This window comes from Pseudopipra pipra, chromosome 21 (assembly GCF_036250125.1).
Source record: "Pseudopipra pipra isolate bDixPip1 chromosome 21, bDixPip1.hap1, whole genome shotgun sequence".
Classification (NCBI taxonomy): Eukaryota; Metazoa; Chordata; class Aves; order Passeriformes; family Pipridae; genus Pseudopipra; species Pseudopipra pipra.
The window spans coordinates 4,260,965-4,280,410 of NC_087569.1; the positions used below are offsets into that span (position 1 = coordinate 4,260,965).

The 19,446-nt window shown below is 48.2% G+C and overlaps 3 protein-coding genes across 4 annotated transcripts; 2 read left to right on the forward strand and 1 right to left on the reverse strand.

The window, feature by feature from the left end:
* Positions 1 to 1,425: 1,425 nt before the first annotated feature.
* On the reverse strand, positions 1,426 to 2,489 carry MIS12 (MIS12 kinetochore complex component). The gene has a single exon (XM_064677760.1). It carries the CDS (start codon positions 2,234 to 2,236, stop codon positions 1,604 to 1,606), a length of 633 nt encoding a protein of 210 aa, XP_064533830.1. The 5' UTR covers positions 2,237 to 2,489; the 3' UTR covers positions 1,426 to 1,603.
* A 251-nt stretch (positions 2,490 to 2,740) lies between these two features.
* DERL2 (derlin 2) lies at positions 2,741 to 7,073 on the forward strand. The gene is made up of 7 exons (XM_064677759.1): positions 2,741 to 2,884; positions 3,325 to 3,390; positions 3,659 to 3,732; positions 4,167 to 4,260; positions 4,699 to 4,894; positions 5,438 to 5,528; positions 6,216 to 7,073. Exons 1-7 carry the CDS (start codon positions 2,792 to 2,794, stop codon positions 6,319 to 6,321), a joined length of 720 nt encoding a protein of 239 aa, XP_064533829.1. The 5' UTR covers positions 2,741 to 2,791; the 3' UTR covers positions 6,322 to 7,073.
* Positions 7,074 to 7,884: 811 nt separating this feature from the next.
* DHX33 (DEAH-box helicase 33) lies at positions 7,885 to 18,313 on the forward strand. Of its 2 annotated transcripts, none has more exons than XM_064677753.1 (12): positions 7,885 to 8,444; positions 9,634 to 9,794; positions 11,002 to 11,229; positions 12,136 to 12,306; positions 12,951 to 13,136; positions 13,814 to 13,925; positions 14,357 to 14,516; positions 14,921 to 15,009; positions 15,300 to 15,427; positions 15,986 to 16,189; positions 16,814 to 16,900; positions 17,816 to 18,313. In XM_064677753.1, the coding sequence occupies exons 1-12, from the start codon at positions 8,282 to 8,284 to the stop codon at positions 18,122 to 18,124; spliced, it is 1,998 nt and encodes a 665-aa protein (XP_064533823.1). In that variant the 5' UTR covers positions 7,885 to 8,281; the 3' UTR covers positions 18,125 to 18,313. The 2 variants fall into 2 exon arrangements, with proteins under 2 accessions (XP_064533823.1, XP_064533824.1); XM_064677754.1 differs by lacking the exon at positions 17,816 to 18,313 and adding an exon at positions 17,687 to 17,787 and having other exon boundaries at positions 8,157 to 8,444.
* The last annotated feature ends 1,133 nt before the right edge of the window (positions 18,314 to 19,446 follow it).

Here is a 19,446-nt window from a genome sequence, read left to right on the forward strand (position 1 = left end):
GATTCCTCTGAGGAGACACGATAATTGTTGGTGTCCAGGAAAGTTGCACAGCGAGGGAAAAACAGACCAAGCCTTTGTGGAGCCGAGCCCCGGGCCAGGCTGCTGGTGCCCTCTGCTGCCAAGTGAGATCTTCTGCATGTTCCTCTGCCCAATTTAGCGTTAAATGAAACAATATCTACATATTTGCAGTCAATTTACAGACAACAGCTTCTTGATTTTGCAACAAAACTGATGGTAATGGTGGAAAAAGACACAATTTTTGCAGTGAGATTCTCTACAGTGGATGTTGCATTAATCACATTTTTCTACTCTTCAGGTTAGGGAACACTGGGTAACTTTGAAGTCATTAAGTTGTTTTCTAAAAAAAGCAAGTCAATTTTAACCTTATCCCCTATTTTTTTCCTCCCCTGAACAATAATTTCCACACACACCAACATTCCTGCAGAGGTCTGGAGCTCAGACATTAATTCCCTCTGTGAGGATTTGAGGAGTGGCTGCTGAGTCATTTTTTATTGCATGAACTCACAAGTCTCCAGTCCCACACCAAGGCAATAATGGTTCAAGACACTGGTTTTATCCAGCTGAGGTCTTCAGAAGTCAGGGAAGAAAGAATTCCAAAGTGTATTTTATGTCTTTAATACGGTTTTTTTTTATTGCAGTCACTCCAAAACGATTCACAAGTTTATTGCCTTTTAAACCTCTATGCTAATAAAGTAGAAATTAATATTGATATGATGATAGGATTAAACAGGAGATAAAAACCTGCTGTGGAAGGATGCACAGACTGTCAGGGAGTTTGAATTAAGTACAGAGAGAACAAGCTTCGTTAAGGGAGTTCAAAGAACTCCAGCTCATCAGTCTTCACAACAACTTTACAGGAAAATTTGATTAAACATTAATATAAAGACCTCAGCTATTCAGTAGAAAAAGGACACTGGGCAACAAAAATAAAAACAAACCAACAAAATATATCTGCAAAGCAACATAAGCTCAGGTAGGTGCTCATTTCCTCCAGTGGCTTCCCTGGAGGGAAACACAAGTTCCCTCTCTGCAAGCACACGTGGAGTGGTGAGGAACCCTGAGATTCCAGAACCTGGGCTGAAATTCTGCTTGATGCCAACAGATCTCATCAGAGCCTTGTCAGCAGCATCCCTGTGTTGTTCTCCTCCAGGCACTTCCTACTTGTTGGCTTTTCAAACACAGGGAAAGGCACCACAGCCAGTGCCAGGCAACTCCCTGGGGAGCTGGAAAAGTCCTCATGTGCTCATGACACCATCACCTGCACTGCCATCAGACTGGGAACCCACCAAAACATTCCTGCAAGTCTTAATGAGACTGGTTTTTATAATCCTTAAAATAGGCACGTGCTGTGTTGTGTTCAAAGGTAACGTTCAATGGCCAGGAAGACACCTTCACATCCAGGTTATCCAACCCAAAATTTATTCCAGATCATCAGTCTGAGTTACATTTTACAGGATTTCTTCCCTAGGGAGTTCAACTTTTAGTCCAGATCCCGGCAGGATGAGAGGAGTGAGGGACAGACAAGCCTCTACCATTTAAGCAAGCTCTCTAAACGACTTCTGCTGCCTTTCCAGCGTTTCCATTACAATAACTGCTCATGCTGCTCCATGTTTTTGCTCTTCTCCTTGACGTCTTTCAGCGCATCCTGCAGCTTCTTAGAGTTCTGTGTCAGGAAGGCCAGGCTCTCCTTGAAGTTGCCGACCCCGTGCTCCCTGCAGATGTTCTCAAGCCCATCAAAGCACTGCAAGATCTTCTCCAGCTCTGCCGTGACAGCCTTCTGCTCCTCCAGCTCGGCCCTCAGAGCCTCCCCCGCGGCCGCCTCGGCCCTGCACTGCTGCTGCAGCTGCTGCAGCTCCTCCTGCAGCGCCTGGAATTCCTCCTTGCCGTAGGGATACTGCTCGTGCACCCTGTCCTCGGGCAGCAGCACGTTCCTGGGGATGTTCAGCACCAGCTGCAGCAGCACCTTTTCCATCCTGCCGAAGAGTTTGTCGAAGTGGTCCTTCATGAAGAGCAGGAACTTCTCGGTGCATTTCCGGATCTGCGAAGGGCTGATCTGGCAGCCGGGGATCGCGTCCAGCTTCTTGAGGATCACGCCCTCCACCACCAGCATCATCTCGAACAGGTAGTCCTGGAAGGCGATGTAGAGGCGCAGCATGCACGTCTGGGGGGTGAACCCGAAGAATTGCGCCTCGTAGGCCATGGGATCCACCGACATGGCTGAGGGGAGCCGGGAACCGCAGGGCGCTACCGGGGCAGCGGGGCCCACCCCCGCCTCTCGGGGGCCGCGGACCGAGCGCGGTGTGGAGCCCGAGGCTGTGCCCGATCGCCGGTGCCCGGTGTGGGGTAGGGTCCTGGTGCCCGATCCCGGTGTCCCGTGTGGTGCCCGGTGTCCGATCCCGGTGTCCCGTGTGGTGCCCGGTGTCCGATCCCGATCCCGGCGGTGCCGCCTCCGCCGTTTCCCGCCTGGTTCAAACTCCCCCTTCAGGGCGCCCCCGCCCCCAGCCAATCAGCGCCCGCGCGAGCACTGCCGCCGCCCAATCACCGAGCGCTCCGTCCCTCACCGGGCGGGCAAAGCGCGGCGCCAATGAGGGCGCGGAGCGGTGGGCGGGCTCTGGAGGCTCAACCAATAGAAACGCGGGACAGCGCTAGGGCGCCGCGTCTCGGCCAATGGGAGCGCGCAGCGGCAGCGCGGATTCTGGCGGCTCGGCCAATGGGGGCGCGGAGCGTCGTGCGGGCGCTGAGGGCGGTGGGGCGGGGCGGGGGCGCCAAGATGGCGTACCAGACGTTCCGGCAGGAGTACCTGCAGGTGCCGCCCGTGACGCGGGCCTACACCACCGCCTGCGTCCTCACCACCGCCGCCGTGGTCAGTGCGCGGCCACGGGCCCTCCCCGGGGGGCCGCGCCGCCTCACGGGGCCGCGGGGCAGAGGGGCGGGGAGGGGCACAGGGAGTGGGGCGGGAGGATGCCCGAGAGGGAGGTTGTGAGGGGGAGCGGGGTGAGGCTCGCTGGGCGCTCGGAGTCGTGGGAGGGGAGCCCTCGGGAAGGGGAGCCAAGTCTGGACCCCTCAGGGCCCCCCGAGCGAGGAGATACCCAAAAACCTGCCCCGGGTAGGTGCAGAGCGCAAATAAACAACAACAACGCGAGGGGGTGAAGGAGCTCTCGCCACAGCTCCCTGTGCTGATTAAAGACTTGTTGGGCTCTTCCTGGCACAGAGGAAGGGGTTACTGGGGTTCGGATGTGTTTGATTTTTTTTAATTTTATTTTTCTTGTATTGATCCCATCAAAATGTTCTCTTCTTTTTCAGCAATTAGAACTTATCACGCCCTTCCAGCTGTATTTCAACCCCGAGTTAATATTTAAGCACTTTCAAGTAAGTGTTTTCTGAAGCGTGGGAGGTTTTAAAGTACACTGTAGAGTTTGGAAGTGCTGATCTTCTCAGAATTGGGTGTTATGGCTTTTCATATCAGAGATAGACTTTTAAAAAAGCTACTGAAAAGCTGTAAATCACTGTAGCTTGACACAGGTCTTAAATTTGTTGTCTGTAAAGGAGAGTTCAGTTTCACTGTTACTCGCTTATCTGTTTAGACAATAAACATAAGCTGTCATGTTTAAAGTCCTTGTATTTGTCTTCTTTCCAGATATGGAGGTTAATCACAAACTACTTATTCTTTGGACCAGTTGGCTTTAATTTTTTATTTAACATGATCTTTTTGTATCCTTCATCGAGTTGGTTGGGTTCCCTTGGGCGAGCAGAGCTCCCGAGTGCGGGAATGTTGCTGGACATGCACACAGGCAGAGGTTCAGTTCTGCCTCACCATAAAATTCCTGGGAGTGCAGCAGTGTCAGTTCACTGGTGCCGTGACTGGGAATCCACGGGATCTCCTTCCTAAGAATTTTTCCAGTTGCTTTTGTGGCGTTAAGACTTCCACAAACCTGAACCTTCAGGTTGGTGCTGAGGTACAGGTGAAAATTGCAGGTAATTTCTTTGCCTCGTGGGTCCCCCTCTCTGCTGAAGTGTCCAGAAAGAGCTGATTGATGCAGTAAGTGAATAAAAAAGTTTTAAGGTGATGCATAATTGATTCCTTTTCCTCTTGGATCTGTCTTTAAACTGATTTGCCATGAGATTTTCCTGACCTGTGGCCTCAGATACCGGTACTGCCGCATGCTCGAGGAAGGCTCTTTCCGGGGTCGGACGGCAGATTTTGTATTTATGTTCCTTTTTGGAGGACTTTTAATGACTGTATCCTTTCTGTTTCAATTCCAGACTCCTCTGGTAAAGCGAAAGAGATGTGAATGAGAACTGAAACCGTGATTTTTATCTTTTATCTTAATTATTAGATGAATATATTTTGTTTGGAGTACGAGGAATAACAGCGTTTGTTAAGGTGGTTTTAATGCTTTGTGGTTGTTGCTGGGTTTCAGCCTTTTTACTGCTTGATCATGGAAGTGAGGTTGTCAGGGGACTGCTCAGGTGTGGAATCATGCTCAGGTTGTCTATGAAAAATTAAATTATGCTTTAATGAGGTTATTCATGCTGCAGGTACTCCACCTAGGTTCATTTACATGAACCTGGGAAGATGAAGTTACCAGTTGTGTGGAAAACATGGGATTACAGGCTAAGATGTGAAGTTCCTCTCGTGCTTGACCTGATAACTGTTTCCTTAATGATCCATCACAGCTTTTTGGGCTGTTTGTGAACCTGGTTTTCCTGGGCCAGGCTTTCACCATCATGCTGGTGTACGTCTGGAGCCGCCGCAATCCCTACGTCCGCATGAACTTCTTTGGTCTCCTCATCTTTCAAGCCCCTTTTCTACCCTGGGTATTGATGGGCTTTTCACTGCTTTTGGGGAACTCTATCATTGTGGATCTCCTGGGTAAGCAATGGCAAGAAACACAAGGATCTGCTCCTCCTGATGTTTTAGATGAAACACCAAATGTGAAAAAATCCAAGGGCTAAATGCCCTAATACTTGGTGTTAGTTCATCTAGTGTGTTTATACCAGGCTTTTCTGGTTTTTAAACACTGTAGCCTGTTCTGTGCTGTCACAAGGATGGAAAGAGCTTCTGATGCTTTGGCTTTTTAATGCTTGGAATCAGCCCTGATGCATCATCTGATTAAAGCATCAATCTACTGAAGCAAAATAGTTTGTACTACTATTCTATCAACTCTAATGAAGCCAAAACAACAGTATGTTTAGTAATGACAAGCAGTTTTCCTTGTATTAACACTTAATAGTGTAAGTTAAGCTTTTCAGCTGATGTTAGGTTGCTTCCTTGGGTTTTGTATTTCCACACCATAATATTTTCTGGGAAAGAACCAACGTGTGTTTTAATTTCCTGAAAACTCCAGCGAAGCAGCTGAAAGTTGTAAAGGAGAAATACTGAAAAATCACCATTTGACTTTTGTTTTAACACCAGGCATTGCTGTTGGGCACATTTATTTTTTCTTAGAGGATGTCTTTCCCAATCAGCCTGGTGGTGGGAGGCTCCTGAGAACACCGTCTGTCCTGTGAGTATTGGTGTCTGCTTTGGAACAGACATGGAAAAAGTGCTTGTCTAGAAAACTGTGTGTTATCCAGCCACATGAACTTCTGGTCAGTTGGGCAGAGACAGAATTGGGGCTTGTCTGTAGCTGATTTTTTTGTTGAACTTGTGTTACTAAACAAGGGAGGAGGATGTTTGTGTAAGTCGGAACTAATTTGGGAGAAGGGCTAAAGGGTTTTCCCTTTGGTTTCTTTGGTAACACTTGTTAGGCTTTGCTGGCTGAGCTTTGCCTGTGGTGGCACCAAAGCTGGTGGGTATGAACAGACTGAGGTATTAACCTAATAGTTTGGTTTTTTTCTGTAAGTCATCCTCACTTCAGAATTACGGAAAACAGCTCTTCGGGGTTTATTGTATTGAGTGGTGCTGCTCCTGCTCAGTTCCCTCTTGTGCAGAGGCTCTCCCAGAACAGCTCTGATGATCATTTTATAGAATCCTAGAATATCCTGGGTCAGAAGCTGAACCTCCTCAGCTCTGGACACGCAATCCTAAACCTTCTCCCCAGTGAATTGCAGAGCAAGTGTGACTTGGGTGTAAATCCCAGTGCTGTTCCCGAGGGAGGACACACTTCCACGTGCAGAATTTGAGCAGTTTTGGCCTCATTGTGAAACACTTACTTTAAGGGGGAAGACAAAAAAATCTTTCTGTTTTCCAGGAAAGCAATATTTGACACACCAGAAGAGGATCCTAATTACAACCCCTTGCCGGAGGAGCGGCCGGGAGGATTTGCGTGGGGAGAAGGTCAACGGCTCGGAGGGTAAATCGGTGCCTGTGCCAAAACCCCACCACCCCTGGGACAGACTGGCCTGGAGCAGGGCCCACGGGGGGACTCCCCCACCACAGAAAGGACACTTTCTGACAGCTTTATGGTTTTGAAGACAAGCACTTTATGAAATGGCTGTCTAATCCAAGACAATTCCGGCGTCCTTCCCAATCAGGGAATTTACTGTGCTGGACATAATCTAATCCAGTGGAGCCAAAAATTTAAAACTGGAAACCGTTTCCTGTCAGCTTCAGTTAATAAGACCACGAGTACTTGTTCCAAGTGATTTCTAAAGCATTTTTTTTTCAAGTTATTTGATACGTGAAACTCTCTGGGAAACTTTACAGGGGACAAACCCAACTTTTTGGGGTTTAACTCGCTTTTTTATTCTTGGATAAAACAACTACAAGATGGTTGAAAGCCTGAGTCACTATTTCAATGGCAAAAGGTTTTTTTAATCTGAGGTGCTGTTGTCTCCAGTCGTCTTTGAATCATAAGGAATACAACGTGCAGGTTTTCCCCTCTGCCACTTGGGTTTCTGGGATGTTCTGCAGGCCAAGATGGCATTTTGGTGGCTTTTCAGGTGCCCAGGTTTGAGTCTGACTGGTGGGTCTCCAAAATCCACCCCCACTGGTGCCCACTGCTCACAGGTATTAAATGACCTGCAGCACTGGGGAAGCACAACTTGTCTGGAGCCAGAACTGCTCGAATATCTCAGATGATGAGTTGAATAAAATGTCTTGTGGATAATTTTTGGTTAATCCTTTGTATAATCCTGTGGCCTTGAGGCAGCAGGTGAAAAAACAGAGGCTGGGAAAAGCAAGTCTTTGAAGGGGCAGGGTTAGTGGAAGGCTTTTCCAGGAAACAGGATTGTCTGCTCAGGATGTGAAATCCATGGTCTGTATACAAAGTTTGGTGTGGGACACGTGTCCAGTGCAGGCCAGTGACACTGAGTGGGATTTAGCTTAAAGTTATCTTGATTATAAATATCTCTGAGGAGCCACATAAGGAATTTGGAGTCAAACTGTTCCTAAATTGTGTGCACTGTACTGGGTGGGTTTTTATTGACGATAGCATAATAGATAAAAAAAGAGATTGAAGCTGCATCTTCCTCCTAAATTTTGGAGAATGGGCTTGCCCCTGACACGTGTGATTATCTCATTTATTCTTAGATTTTGTAGTTTTTAAAAACTGGCTACAGGTTTTAACTTGTTCACAGCCCAGGGCATGAACGTGTGGGAACCGCTGGGGAAATGCTTTGTCCACAAGCAGCATGTTAGAGCCTGATAAACAAAATGTGCGAGACCATTTGCATTTTTATCTGTTAAAGTTTATAAGAACCTAAGGGAGTTTTGGGGGGGTTTTCTTATGGATGGGGTTTTTTGGTCTGTTTTTTTTTTTTTTGAGGAGGGGTTTTGATTGTTTACAGAACTTTTAGCACTTGTAGACAGCAAGAGTTAAAGTGTTTTGGCCAGTGTTGCTTTGGCATAGCTTATGAGATAGGGATTAGATGAAAACCTTATAATTTTTATTTTTTCTTTTAACTCAGTGCTTAGGAAGCCCTTCGCAGGGGTATTACTGGGACAGGTAGCTTATTGCTGGGACAAGTCAGGAACTGGTGGCTTGTCTCGACCTTGCCTCTGCAAGGCACTGCCTGCAGGCGGCTCTTTGCCCGTTTTGGCTGGATTTGGCAGCCGTTTGGGGTCGGAGGCTTTGCCGAGGTTTTGTTCCCAAGATGTTTTTCCGAGGGTCCCGAAGGTTTTTTTCCGTGGGTCCCGAGGGGCGCCGAGCCCCCTGAGCGCTGCAAATGGCGGCGGCACCGTGGCTATCGGGACTACAACTCCCGTGATGCCCCGCGGCGGCGCGGTGACGTCACGGAGGCGCCGGGGAGCCCGTGGAGCGTGGCCCCGACGGGAACCCCGGGAGAGCCCCGGGACGGGCCGGGACAGAGCGGGGCCATGGCTCAGGACCGTGAGGGGCCGCCGGCCAAGCGCTTCAAGGCGGCGCAGCCCCAGGGCCACACACCGCCCGCCCACGTGCAGCGCCGCTCTCTCCCCATCGCCGCCGCCCGGGGCCCGCTGCTGGCCCGGCTCCGCCGCCTCGACAGCGCCGTCCTCATCGGTGAGTGCCGGGGGTAATTCCGGGATGTGGTGAACGAGTAATATTGTTATTCGTGAGCCTTGGCTGGTTGAGGTAGCCGGGGACTTCAGTTTTACGGAGTTCGGTCAAAGCCTGATGGCAATACTCTCCTCCTCAGAAGTGTCTCCTCAACTGCCTTTTCAGGGTTTTTCACTGATTTTATTATGCTTTCTCTGTGTCCAGAACTAGTAAGCTTCTCGTCAGACTTTCAGGAGCTGACGACATACAGCTTCCCATCTGGAAGTCTAAAGACCCAGCATTTATTGGAATTAAATGAAAAATATTTTGTATTTCAGTTCAGTTAGTGAACCCTTAAAAAATAGCCCATCAGCCATGGTAACTGATAGATGTGACCGTGTTTATTTCCTTTCCTCCCTCTAATCCTGATATTGCCATTCTTGCTGGCTCAATACACACTACAATATGCCACTTAACGTTTTGCAGCTGTAGAGTGAGATAAAAAGCCCACTTGTGCTTTTCCCAGCCTGCAGCTGCAGTGCCCACAGCTTGGCTGTGGATTCTCCTCTGCTGGTGCCACCCTTCTGAACTTCTCATGCTGGTGTTGGAAGTACCCCTGTGGTGAATGGGGTGGTGTTTGTGCTGTTTCCTGGTGCTGTGCTGGTGGAGAAGACATTCCCCTGGGCTTGAGGGACCATCTCTGATTTCAGGGAGGTGCAGGGAAACACTTGGTGGTTGTTGATGCTCTGAGAGCCCCTTTAAGAGCCTCAAACCTGCACTCACTTCTTGCTGTAGTGACCAAAGCTTGGGTTTAATTTGCTTTCAGCTTTACTGAGAAGCTTCACAGTGTGTGTAGATTTGTGTATAACCCAAATCAGTGTCTGTCCTTGCTCTGCATGTTTTTCACTTCTGTTGGCTGTGTCACAGACACTTCATCTCCAGACAGGCTGGAATATGTTTCTAACCCAGAGTATGGCTGGAGAGCACTGGGGTGGAAGGAGCTTTGCAGGAGCAGCAAGAGGAGGGCGCTGGGTTCTGTCTCTGACCTGCCACTGCTTTGTGGTGTGACTTTCTCTTCCTGCCTTCAGCCTCCTCATCCTGAAATAGAGTTAAAAGTAAACATGAAAACATGACTCAGGACCTTTCATTTGATGATGCTGTAAAAGGTAAAAGGGAAAAAAAAACCCAAACAACATATTTGTTTGTTCCTTAGGAGAAACGGGCTCAGGGAAGACCACTCAGCTCCCTCAGTACCTGTACGAAGTGGGGATTGGCCACCCCGGCCTCATTGCTGTGACCCAGCCCCGCAGAGTGGCAGCTGTCACCCTGGCTGCCAGAGTGGCAGAGGAGAAGAGGACAGAGCTGGGGAAGCTGGTAAGTTGGTTTCCAGATTACCTTCAGAGAGTTGGTTTAGTGCTGCAGCGTGGATGGGGACAAATCAGGGTAAGATACAGAACAGCCACAGGGGTAACAGAGTTTTAATGTCATGATTAGTTTTGGGTGCCACAATATAAGAAAGATGTAAAGCTGTTGGAGTCTAAAGGAGGGTATAAAGATAGTGAAGGATCAGGAGGGGCTGTACAAGGAGCAGCTGAGGGCACTTGGCTTGTCCAGCTGAAGAAGAGGAGGCTGGGTGGAGACTCATCAGGGTCTGCAGCTCCGATCTCTGCTCTCTGTGACCAGTGACAGGACCTGAGGGAATGGCTGGAGCTGTGTCAGGGGAGGTTCAGGTTGGATCTCAGGAAAAGGTTCTTCCCCCAGAGGGTGGTTGGCACTGCCCAGGCTCCCCAGGGCAGTGGGCACAGCCCCAAGGCTGCCAGAGCTCCAGGAGTGTTTGGACAACGCTCTCAGGGACAGGGTGGGATTGTTGGGGTGTCTGTGCAGGGCCAGGAGTTGGACTGGATGATCCTTGTGGGTCCTTTCCAACTCAGGACATTCTGTGATTCTGTAATTAAATTAATGGAGAAAAGTGGCTCTACCTGCTTAAAGGGAGGCACGGTCTGTCTGTGGTATTTTATTCTTGATTATTATCTGTGTTCTTCCAGTTGAAAAATACTGCTTAATGAATAAAACAAAACCCACTGTGCTCTCTTCCATTGCTCCCTGTATCAAAAGTCACTGTCAAAGAGCAGATTGGTGAATCTGTGCAGGTCTGGGAATCTGAGAGAATCTGAGAGAAAAGTGGAGTGGAAAGACTTCGCCTTCATAAAACCTTCAGAGAGCACAGAGTCTTTTCTAGCAGAGGAGGAAGGAAAGGAAATAGTTGCTTTATCTAGAGATGAATAAATTAATAAAGTGACCATTCAGTAGGTTATTTTAGCATATTCTGTGATTTGCTGAAACTTGGAGCATTTGTGATGAACTTCTAGTTGGGAAGAAGCCAGTTGGGAGCATCCTTTGGGTGGGTTATTGTATTGGCAAGATTAAGTGCTCACAGACAGCAAATACATTGCTCTGCTTCCCAGAGCCCCCAGGCAGTGACCAGAGGGCTTTGCAGTCCTTCCTGGTGGCACAGTGGCAGTGAGAAGGGCAAACCTTTGTGCTGGTGCTCCCTGTAGCCCCTGTGTGATCTCTCCCACAGGTTGGCTACACCGTGCGCTTCGACGACTGCACTTCTGCCGAGACCAGGATCCGGTTCCTGACGGATGGGATGCTGCTCCGGGAGGCCATCGGGGACCCTCTGCTGCAGAAGTACAGCGTGGTCATCCTGGATGAGGCCCATGAAAGGACAATCCACACGGATGTGCTCTTTGGAGTGGTGAAAGCTGCCCAAAGGAAACGGAAGGAACGGGGCCTGAAGCCACTCAAAGTGTGTACAACTCGGGGGGCAGCGAGGGGCAGGGTGGGGCTTGGGCTCTGAGTGCCATGAGCATCTTCCAGAGCGTTTGAAACTTCAGCCTTGACCATTTCTCTGTTCCTAAAAAGTCCTTTTAAATCTGAACAGTTAAGGATGTCCGACTTATGATGTGTGGGCCTGATACGGCACCTGAGCAAGGTCCCATGTTGCCTTTTTTTGGTCAAAGCCCCTTGGGTGTGAGCTCTAGACTAGATGTGGTGTTGGAGAGGTTTTGGTGCTGCTGCTGAGAGCGCTCCAGGAGCTCTGGTTGATGGGGCAGCTGTGGGATATGGTCACTCCTGGGAAGGACATTGCACGTTTGTTTGGGCATGCCATGGATTTGTGTGAGAGTGTGTTGGGTTTGCTGTAGGGCCTGGCAGGGCTCTCACACAGTCTCGTTCCACACACCATTGTACAGCCCAGCTCTGTGGCTCGTGGCAGACCTGTATGGGCCCCTCTCCCGATCCTCTTCATTGATGAGCACAAATGCAGACTGGGGCTTTTGGGTAATGCTGGGGTGTGGGATTTGAGTGGATTTGTCTGCTGGGCTCTTACAACCTTGGAAAACATTCCTGCTTCCCTCCCCCGTGCACAGGATGGAAGATGTGTTGTGTTTTGGGTGCTCAGCTCTCTTTTAAATGTCAGAAAATAATTTTTACACATCTTCACTCATATCACACCAACATGTTACGCTTGTGTTAAAGAGCTGATGGCTTTAGCAAGGGGAGATCACTCTCTTCTGTCCCAAACTCTGTGAGCTTTTAGCTGTTCTGAGCGTGGCTCTCAGGATCCAGAAGGTGACTTTTGACTAGTCCCAACTTAGCAGTGTCCTGCTGGATGGAGACTGCAGTGCTAACCCATCCTGTGCTCACACTGCAGGTGATCGTCATGTCAGCTACAATGGACGTTGACCTGTTCTCCCAGTACTTCAATGGAGCTCCTGTCATTTATTTGGAAGGCAGACAGCATCCCATTGAGATCTTTTACACCAAGGAGCGTCAGAGTGACTACATCCAGGCAGCACTGGTGTCCATCTTCCAGATCCACCAGGTATGGTGATCTCACCAGGTTTGTGTTTCTCTGGGACCAGGGATTGGCATTTTGTGCCAGGATGTTTGACTGCCCAACTGCCAGATGGTTTGTCATTTAATTAAATTGCATTTAAGGCTTTGAAGATGCTCCTACTGTTGGGATTTTGAGACCTGTACATCAAAGCTGGAGCTGAAAGGAGACTGCTAAGCAAAGCTCTCTGATGTTGTTTCATACCTAATACCTGAACATTGTTCTCACCTGAGTGCTCTGTACCTGGGTGCTTGCTGGCTTTCCCTGCCTGTCCTGGACAGTTATTTAATGACACAGCAGTTCCTCCATACTTTTAAGACTTCACTCCCACAAAATGTGATTTACTCTTCACCTCTGGTGAATCCACTGGGAATTCAGGCTGTTTAGACAAAGCTGTCAGGCACATGGTAGGATTCTTGGGGTGTCCTGCACAGAGCCAGGAGTTGGATTGGATGATCCCGATGTGTCCCTTCCAACTCATGACTCTGTGTTGCATACCTGGCCCCACATGTGTGTCTTCCCTTTCTTCCTCACCTGCTTTACTGCCTTGCTGCCAGGACCACATCTCATTATCATCTCAGTTCTCCTTCCCTACCCAAACCCTCCTAACTTGCTTTTTCCTCTGGCTCCAGGAAGCACCTGCGTGTCAGGACATCCTGGTTTTCCTGACTGGTCAGGAAGAAATCGAAGCAATGACCAAAACCTGCCGAGACATTTCCAAGCATCTCCCCGAGGGCTGCCCACGGATGACAGTGTTGCCTCTTTATGCTTCTCTGCCCCACCCTCAACAACTCCGTGCCTTTAAGCCCACCCCTGAGGTGAGGGAATGTGCTGGGTGAACAGAAGTTTGTTTGCTTGCTTGACTGGAAGAAACGTGGAATTTAAGGGGTTAGAGCAATCTGTACTGACAGTAATAGTCCCAGCTGTCCACTGTCTTTAGGCTGAATGGGTCCAGTGTGATGTAAGACAGTGCAACTGTGATGGTATGAACAGATGCATCTGATCATGAAAAGAAGGAAAGATTAGAGGCAGTCAAAAGGGCAGAGGAATCGAAATTTGCCCCATTTCATAGGAATTTTATGTCCATATCACAAAAAGCTACAGCAGTTAATGGGGGAAATACTAAGACAGCTGAAAACCTGGACATGTTTGTCAGGGCTGTAAGAAAAGGAAATTGGGCTGCCTCAAGCTCTTGTGCCTCTTCAGTAGATAAATAAGAATACAGATGCTGTGCCAGAAATTAAACCAAAATCATTGAAAGATATATTGATAACAGCTGTTCTGGTGGTGGGTTTTGTTGCAAGTGTAAGCACATGTTTTAGAAACCTATTTGAAAATAGAGATTATTTTAATTTATGAGAGCTGGCAGAGCAAGAACAGTGTGTGGTCACAATGTGCTGCAGGGGTAGGTAGGCTTGGCCTACACTGGCCAAAAGCAGCAGCATTTCTTTGTTGCAGCTACTCTGAGGTGGGTTTAACTTGTCCTTCCTTGCAGGGCTGTCGCAAAGTGATCCTCTCCACCAACATTGCAGAAACCTCCATCACCATTTCGGGGATAAAATACGTGGTGGACACAGGAATGGTCAAAGCCAAGAAGTACAGCCCTGGTGAGGAATTCTGAGGAACAGCACAGAGACTGGGTTTGGGTTTGGACAAGTTCCTGGAGGCCATGAACTCCACTAAGAGTTGATTTCAAACGCCCTCTGTGCTGTCTGAATTAATATTGCCAGTTTTAGGTGTGTGGTTTGATGGTGGGTTTGTGGTTGTTTTTTGTTTGGTTGGTTTGGTTTTTTTGGTTTGTTTTTTTGGGTTGGTTGGTTGGTTGGTTGGGGTTTTTTATTATTATCAGCCATGTGGGGGTAAAAATCTGTCAAATACAAATCTTCTCTTCGCGGACGCAGCGCGGGATAATCTGCTGTGCTTCAGGAGCTCAACCAAGTGAACTCTGAGCAGTATTTGGATGGCAAAAGTTTTATTGTTAATCCTCCATGTTTTTCCAAGCTGTGCATTGACTGAAGTGGTGCTTTTCCACGCACAGACACTGGTCTGGAGGTGCTGGCAGTGCAGCAGGTGTCCAAGGCCCAGGCCTGGCAGCGCACGGGCAGAGCAGGGCGGCAGCAAAGCGGGATCTGCTACAGGCTCTACACAGAGGAGGACTTTGAGAAGTTTGATGAAATGACAACACCTGAGATACAGAGGTGAGGACAGAACTCGCCACATCTCTTTGCTGTACTTTCACAGCTGGAGCTGTGTGCAGAACTGAGCAGCAAAACTGGATCTAGGGGCTGTCTGGGTGACTTTTAAGAAAAATGAAGTGTGGAGACTAAACAGAAAATCTAGGAATTGTTTGCTCGGGGTGGACAGATGGGCACTGAGTCTCTAAACATACAGGGCAATAGTTCTCTTGACTGTCCTCCAAATCTTGGACTCACCTCTTCCTGGTTTATGCTGCTTCACCAGCAGCATAAGACTAGTCTCTTTGTCAAGTTGCAGCACGCACCTGAGGACTCTTCCTTAGCTAATAGGCAAATAAAATTTAAAAAGAATTAAAAAAAAACTGAAAAGAAGAGAACCATCCCAGTTGTTTTTTCTGCCTCTGCAGGTGTAACTTGGCCAGTGTGGTGCTTCATCTCCTGGCCCTGAAAATTCCCAACGTTCTCACCTTTGATTTCATGTCCAAACCATCCCCTGGTAAGTGGTTACAAAGGCAGCCTTGGGGGTAAAAAGAGCAGGGAGCAGTCTTGAGTCATAAAGAACAAGAAGATGTGTCTTCACTGCCAAGGGAAACCAGGGTATATTGGAAACAGTGATTGTTCTCCTGATAGAGGAGGATAAACCGCATTTTTTGACTCTTAATTTTTCTAAATGGAAAGTGCTTGTCCCTCTGGCCAGGGGAAGAGGCAGTGGTGGTACCAGGTGATCCCTCCCATCCATCAGTGAGAGGCAGGAGACTCACAGCCCCAGTGTCCTTGTTTTGGCAGATGCCATTCAAGCAGCGATTGATCAGCTGGACCTGCTGGGAGCTGTGACACAAAAGGAAGGGCAGCTTGTCCTGACCCCCCTGGGAAAGAAAATGGCAGCCTTTCCTCTGGATCCAAAGTTCTCCAAGGTAAAAACTGCAGACAGATTAACTGATGTTTGTCTCATGTACTCATCTCAGTACCATTGGCATTTCTCTTTTGAGCTCCTTAAACAAGGTGTGGAATTTGGGGTGTCTGGAGCTGTCCTGGTGTATTTGCTGTACATTAATGCACATTATTTACAGCCCTCGTGTTGGTTTGCTTGTCATTTGTTGTTTAATTCAGGGAGGTTTCTTGAAAGAGAATTGTTTTTCTCTGGCACCTCTGAAGCTGAAAGGAGGCAAATTTCCTTGCAATTTCCAGGATTGTTTAGCAGGTCCATGAAGTGTCTGCTGCTGTAGCTGATTTCAGTCACCACATTTGCACTGAATATGCACTGGCCAGTCTCAGGAAGGAGCATGGCAGTTGCTATTAAAGATTCTTGGTGGGCCTATAGAAGGATTTACAGTTGTCCCTGGGCCCAGATGTTTATGGAATTGTCCTGAGCAATGTTTGGTAAAGTTCCTGGCTTGCCAGGGAGGAGAAAAGTCTGCCCATCTGAAGTGAATTTGGTCGACCCAAAGTGAGTTTTGTGGTGTGATTTGCAGGCCATCCTCCTGTCCCCCAAGTTCCACTGTGCCGAGGAGATCCTGACCATCGTGTCGCTGCTCTCGGTGGACAGTGTCCTCCACAACCCCCCTGCCCAGAGGGATGAGGTGCAAGCTGTCAGGAAGAAATTCATCTCCAGTGAGGGGGATCATCTCACCCTGCTCAACGTGTACAGGGCCTTCAAGAATGTCAATGGACACAAGGTGGGATGTTCTGAGGGTGCCGGTGCTGTCTGGGCTCGTGGGGGTGAGGAGCTTTGGGCAGAGAACAGAGGGACACCTGCATCCTCCCTGGCTGGTGCAACAGGCATCCCCCAAAGCTGTGAGAAAAGAGAACTCATCCTTTACAAGTGGGGAATTGGAGGAAGCTGTTCAAGTGCCAGGGGTTCCTACAGAAAGCTGTAGTTGGTTATCAGAGCTTTTTGAGGCCCGTTCTGTAATCAGAGACAGGTTCCTTCCCTCTTCCTTCCCTGGTTCCAGCTGGAAACAGGAGGAAGAGTGTTGAGACTTGATATATACCTAGACATGCTCTGTGACAGAATTAACTGCAAAATACTGAGCATATCTACCAGCAGATTGGGATTTATCCCGCCCTATCAACTCCTCAGTTTGATTTGTTGATCTGTGGACTCGTGTACCCCATTCCTTGCAGCATCTGTCACTGTGACCTGATTAGCACTGTGGGAGGGAATCTAAACAGAGGGGAGTAATCAGGGGTAGAAATATGACAAATTGTATGGGGGATCCTGCTTTTGCTGGTATCCAAAGGCTGTCATGCTGCTGGGGTGAAGAAATGTCCCCTTCTAACTCCTGGTGTCTCCACTGCAGGGATGGTGCAAAGAGAACTTCATCAACGGCAGGAACATGAGGCTGATGGCAGAAGTCAGAGCTCAGCTCAGGGACATCTGTGTAAAGGTAACTTGCTGCCATGCTGTGTTTCTGTTTCACCTGTTTGTATTTTCCTGTTTGTCCCCAAAATGATGTCCCTGTGCACCAGGTCCTGGGAGTAAGAAAATGTGGGTTTGTTTTCAGTCTTCCAGGGATAGTCAGGTAAAACTTCTGACTGTGGAGTTGCATCCCAAAATCTGAAGGCTGCAGGGCTTAACGGGTCGAGGAGAGGTGAAGAAAGAGGGGGAGCTCTGGGAAGGCTTCTTAGGGAAAATGCAGGGTTGATCCTTGTGGGTCCCTTCCAGCTTGGCATATTCTGTAGTTCTGTATATCTTGGCCAGACCACAGAGCTGGGATGCATTCAAGGGGAAGAAACTGGCTGGTGAAGGGACTTGAACACAAGTCCTGTGAGGAGAGGCTGAGGGAGCTGGGGTTGTTTAGCCTTGAGAAGAGAAGGCTCAGAGGAGACCTCATCGCTCTCTACAACTACCTGAGAGGAGGTTATAGGCAGGTGGGGGTTGGTCTCTTCTCCCAGGCAATCAGCAGTAGGACAAGAGGGCATGGCCTTAAGCTGTGCCAGGGGAGGTTTAGGTTGGATATTAGAAAGAAATTCTTTACAGAGAGGGTGCTCAGCCATTGGAATGGGCTGCCCAGGGAAGTGGTGGATTCTCCATCCCTGGAGGTTTTTAAGATGAGGCTGGATGTGGCACTTAGTGCCATGGTCTAGCAACTGTGTGGATCAAGGGTTGGACTTGATGATCTCAGAGGTCCTTTCCAACCCGTCTGATTCTATGATTCTATGATTTTTTTGAGGCCTGTGACCAGAAAAGGATAATTTGAGGAAGGAATGTGCCCCAGAGACCCTCAAGAGACCCCCTACTCTTAATGCAAGTGAATAAATAAGAACTCATGGTTTTGGTGCCGCTGTGTCTCTCCGAGCAGCTATCGGTTCCTCTGGAGTCATCCCGCTGGGACACGGGGAACATCCGGCGCTGCCTGGCCCACAGCCTGTTCATGAACGCGGCGGAGCTGCGGCCGGACGGCACCTACAGCACGGTGGACTCGCACCAGGCCGTGGCCATCCACCCCTCCTCGGTGCTGTTCCAGTGCCGGCCCTCCTGCGTGGTGTTCAACGGGCTGCTCCGCACCAACCGCTGCTACATGCGGGACCTGTGCCTCGTGGATGCCGACTGGCTCTACGAGGCTGCTCCCGACTACTTCCGCAGGAAACTCCGGACAGCCAAGGACTGACCCCTGGCTCTGCAACCAGCAGGCTCAGGGCTTCTAGTTTTGCCTTAAAAGACTGATTTTTTATTTTTTTTTTTACTTTTTAAGGAATGCGCGCGCTTTATTTAGGCAGGGGAATTTAAGTGTATTTATTTAGGACGGATTTCTATATTTTTTTCCTGCAGGGTAAAGAAGTTGCTGCAAGAATCCGAATCCTGCGTGTTGTTTTTTTGTGAGATACAAAAGGTGTGTGGATGAACAAACGACGGTGGGGCAGTCAGAGAGACCAGCCCTGGTGGTTTCAGTTCTGAGGGAGCGTGTTCATGGTCAGCAGTGTGGGGTTAAAGAGGTGTGGACGTGGGTCAGTGAATCTGTGCTCTGAGTGCAGGATGGACTCTGCCATTACATGTGCAGTGTCCAAACACCTGGGTGCAGCTGGAAGTTTAACATTCCAGTCCTTTGCTGTGGTGGGACAATCCTGATGGGGTGTGGTGGGGTCACAGTCCTGATGGGATGTGGTGGGGTCACAGTCCTGATGGGATGTGGTGGGGTCACAGTCCTGATGGGATGTGGTGGGGTCACAGTCCTGATGGGATGTGGTGGGGTCACAGTCCTGATGGGATGTGGTGGGGTCACAGTCCTGATGGGATGTGGTGGGGTCACAGTCCTGATGGGATGTGGTGGGGTCACAGTCCTGATGGGATGTGGTGGGGTCACAGTCCTGATGGGATGTGGTGGGGTCACTGCTCTCCTGCTCCAGCCTTTTGTGCTTCTCAACAGCCTTTGGACAAAGGGAATGCTTTATGCCAGGAGACATCACCTTGGTCAACCTTCCCTCTAAAATATTCATTGCTAAAGGAACAACAACAAAAAAAAACCAAAAACATTTATTTTTCCTTTTTCTGAGAAGGCTGGCATGGTCTGACCTGAATACTGACAGTTCATATAAATACATCTCTATATATTCATATATATGATTATTCATCTGTGTGTATATATATATATATATATATATATATGAATATTCGTATATTTCTATAAATATATTCCTAAAAATATGTAAAATATATGTATATATGTATACATATAAAGACATATATGCACATGTATATAAAAATATATACACATAAATATATAGAAATTTATAAAATATGTATAAATATATATAAATGTATACACATATATTTATACATATATAGAGATACATATATAAATGTATATATATGTATATATATATTTACATGTATATATATACATGTATATATATAGAGAGAGAAAGATACATATATATATATACATATATATAAATATACATACACACATATATATACATAAATATAAAAAAT

Bases quoted from the DNA above. Each gene is read 5' to 3' on its own strand.
- DERL2 (XM_064677759.1), top strand. From the start codon at position 2,792: ATGGCGTACCAGACGTTCCGGCAGGAGTACCTGCAGGTGCCGCCCGTG. The intron at 2,885-3,324 runs GTCAGTGCGCGG...CTTCTTTTTCAG, and splicing joins TCCTCACCACCGCCGCCGTG to CAATTAGAACTTATCACGCC. The intron at 5,529-6,215 runs GTGAGTATTGGT...TCTGTTTTCCAG, and splicing joins CTGAGAACACCGTCTGTCCT to GAAAGCAATATTTGACACAC.
- MIS12 (XM_064677760.1), bottom strand. From the start codon at position 2,236: ATGTCGGTGGATCCCATGGCCTACGAGGCGCAATTCTTCGGGTTCACC.
- DHX33 (XM_064677753.1), top strand. From the start codon at position 8,282: ATGGCTCAGGACCGTGAGGGGCCGCCGGCCAAGCGCTTCAAGGCGGCG. The intron at 11,230-12,135 runs GTGTGTACAACT...CTCACACTGCAG, and splicing joins GGGGCCTGAAGCCACTCAAA to GTGATCGTCATGTCAGCTAC. The intron at 16,901-17,815 runs GTAACTTGCTGC...CTCTCCGAGCAG, and splicing joins TCAGGGACATCTGTGTAAAG to CTATCGGTTCCTCTGGAGTC.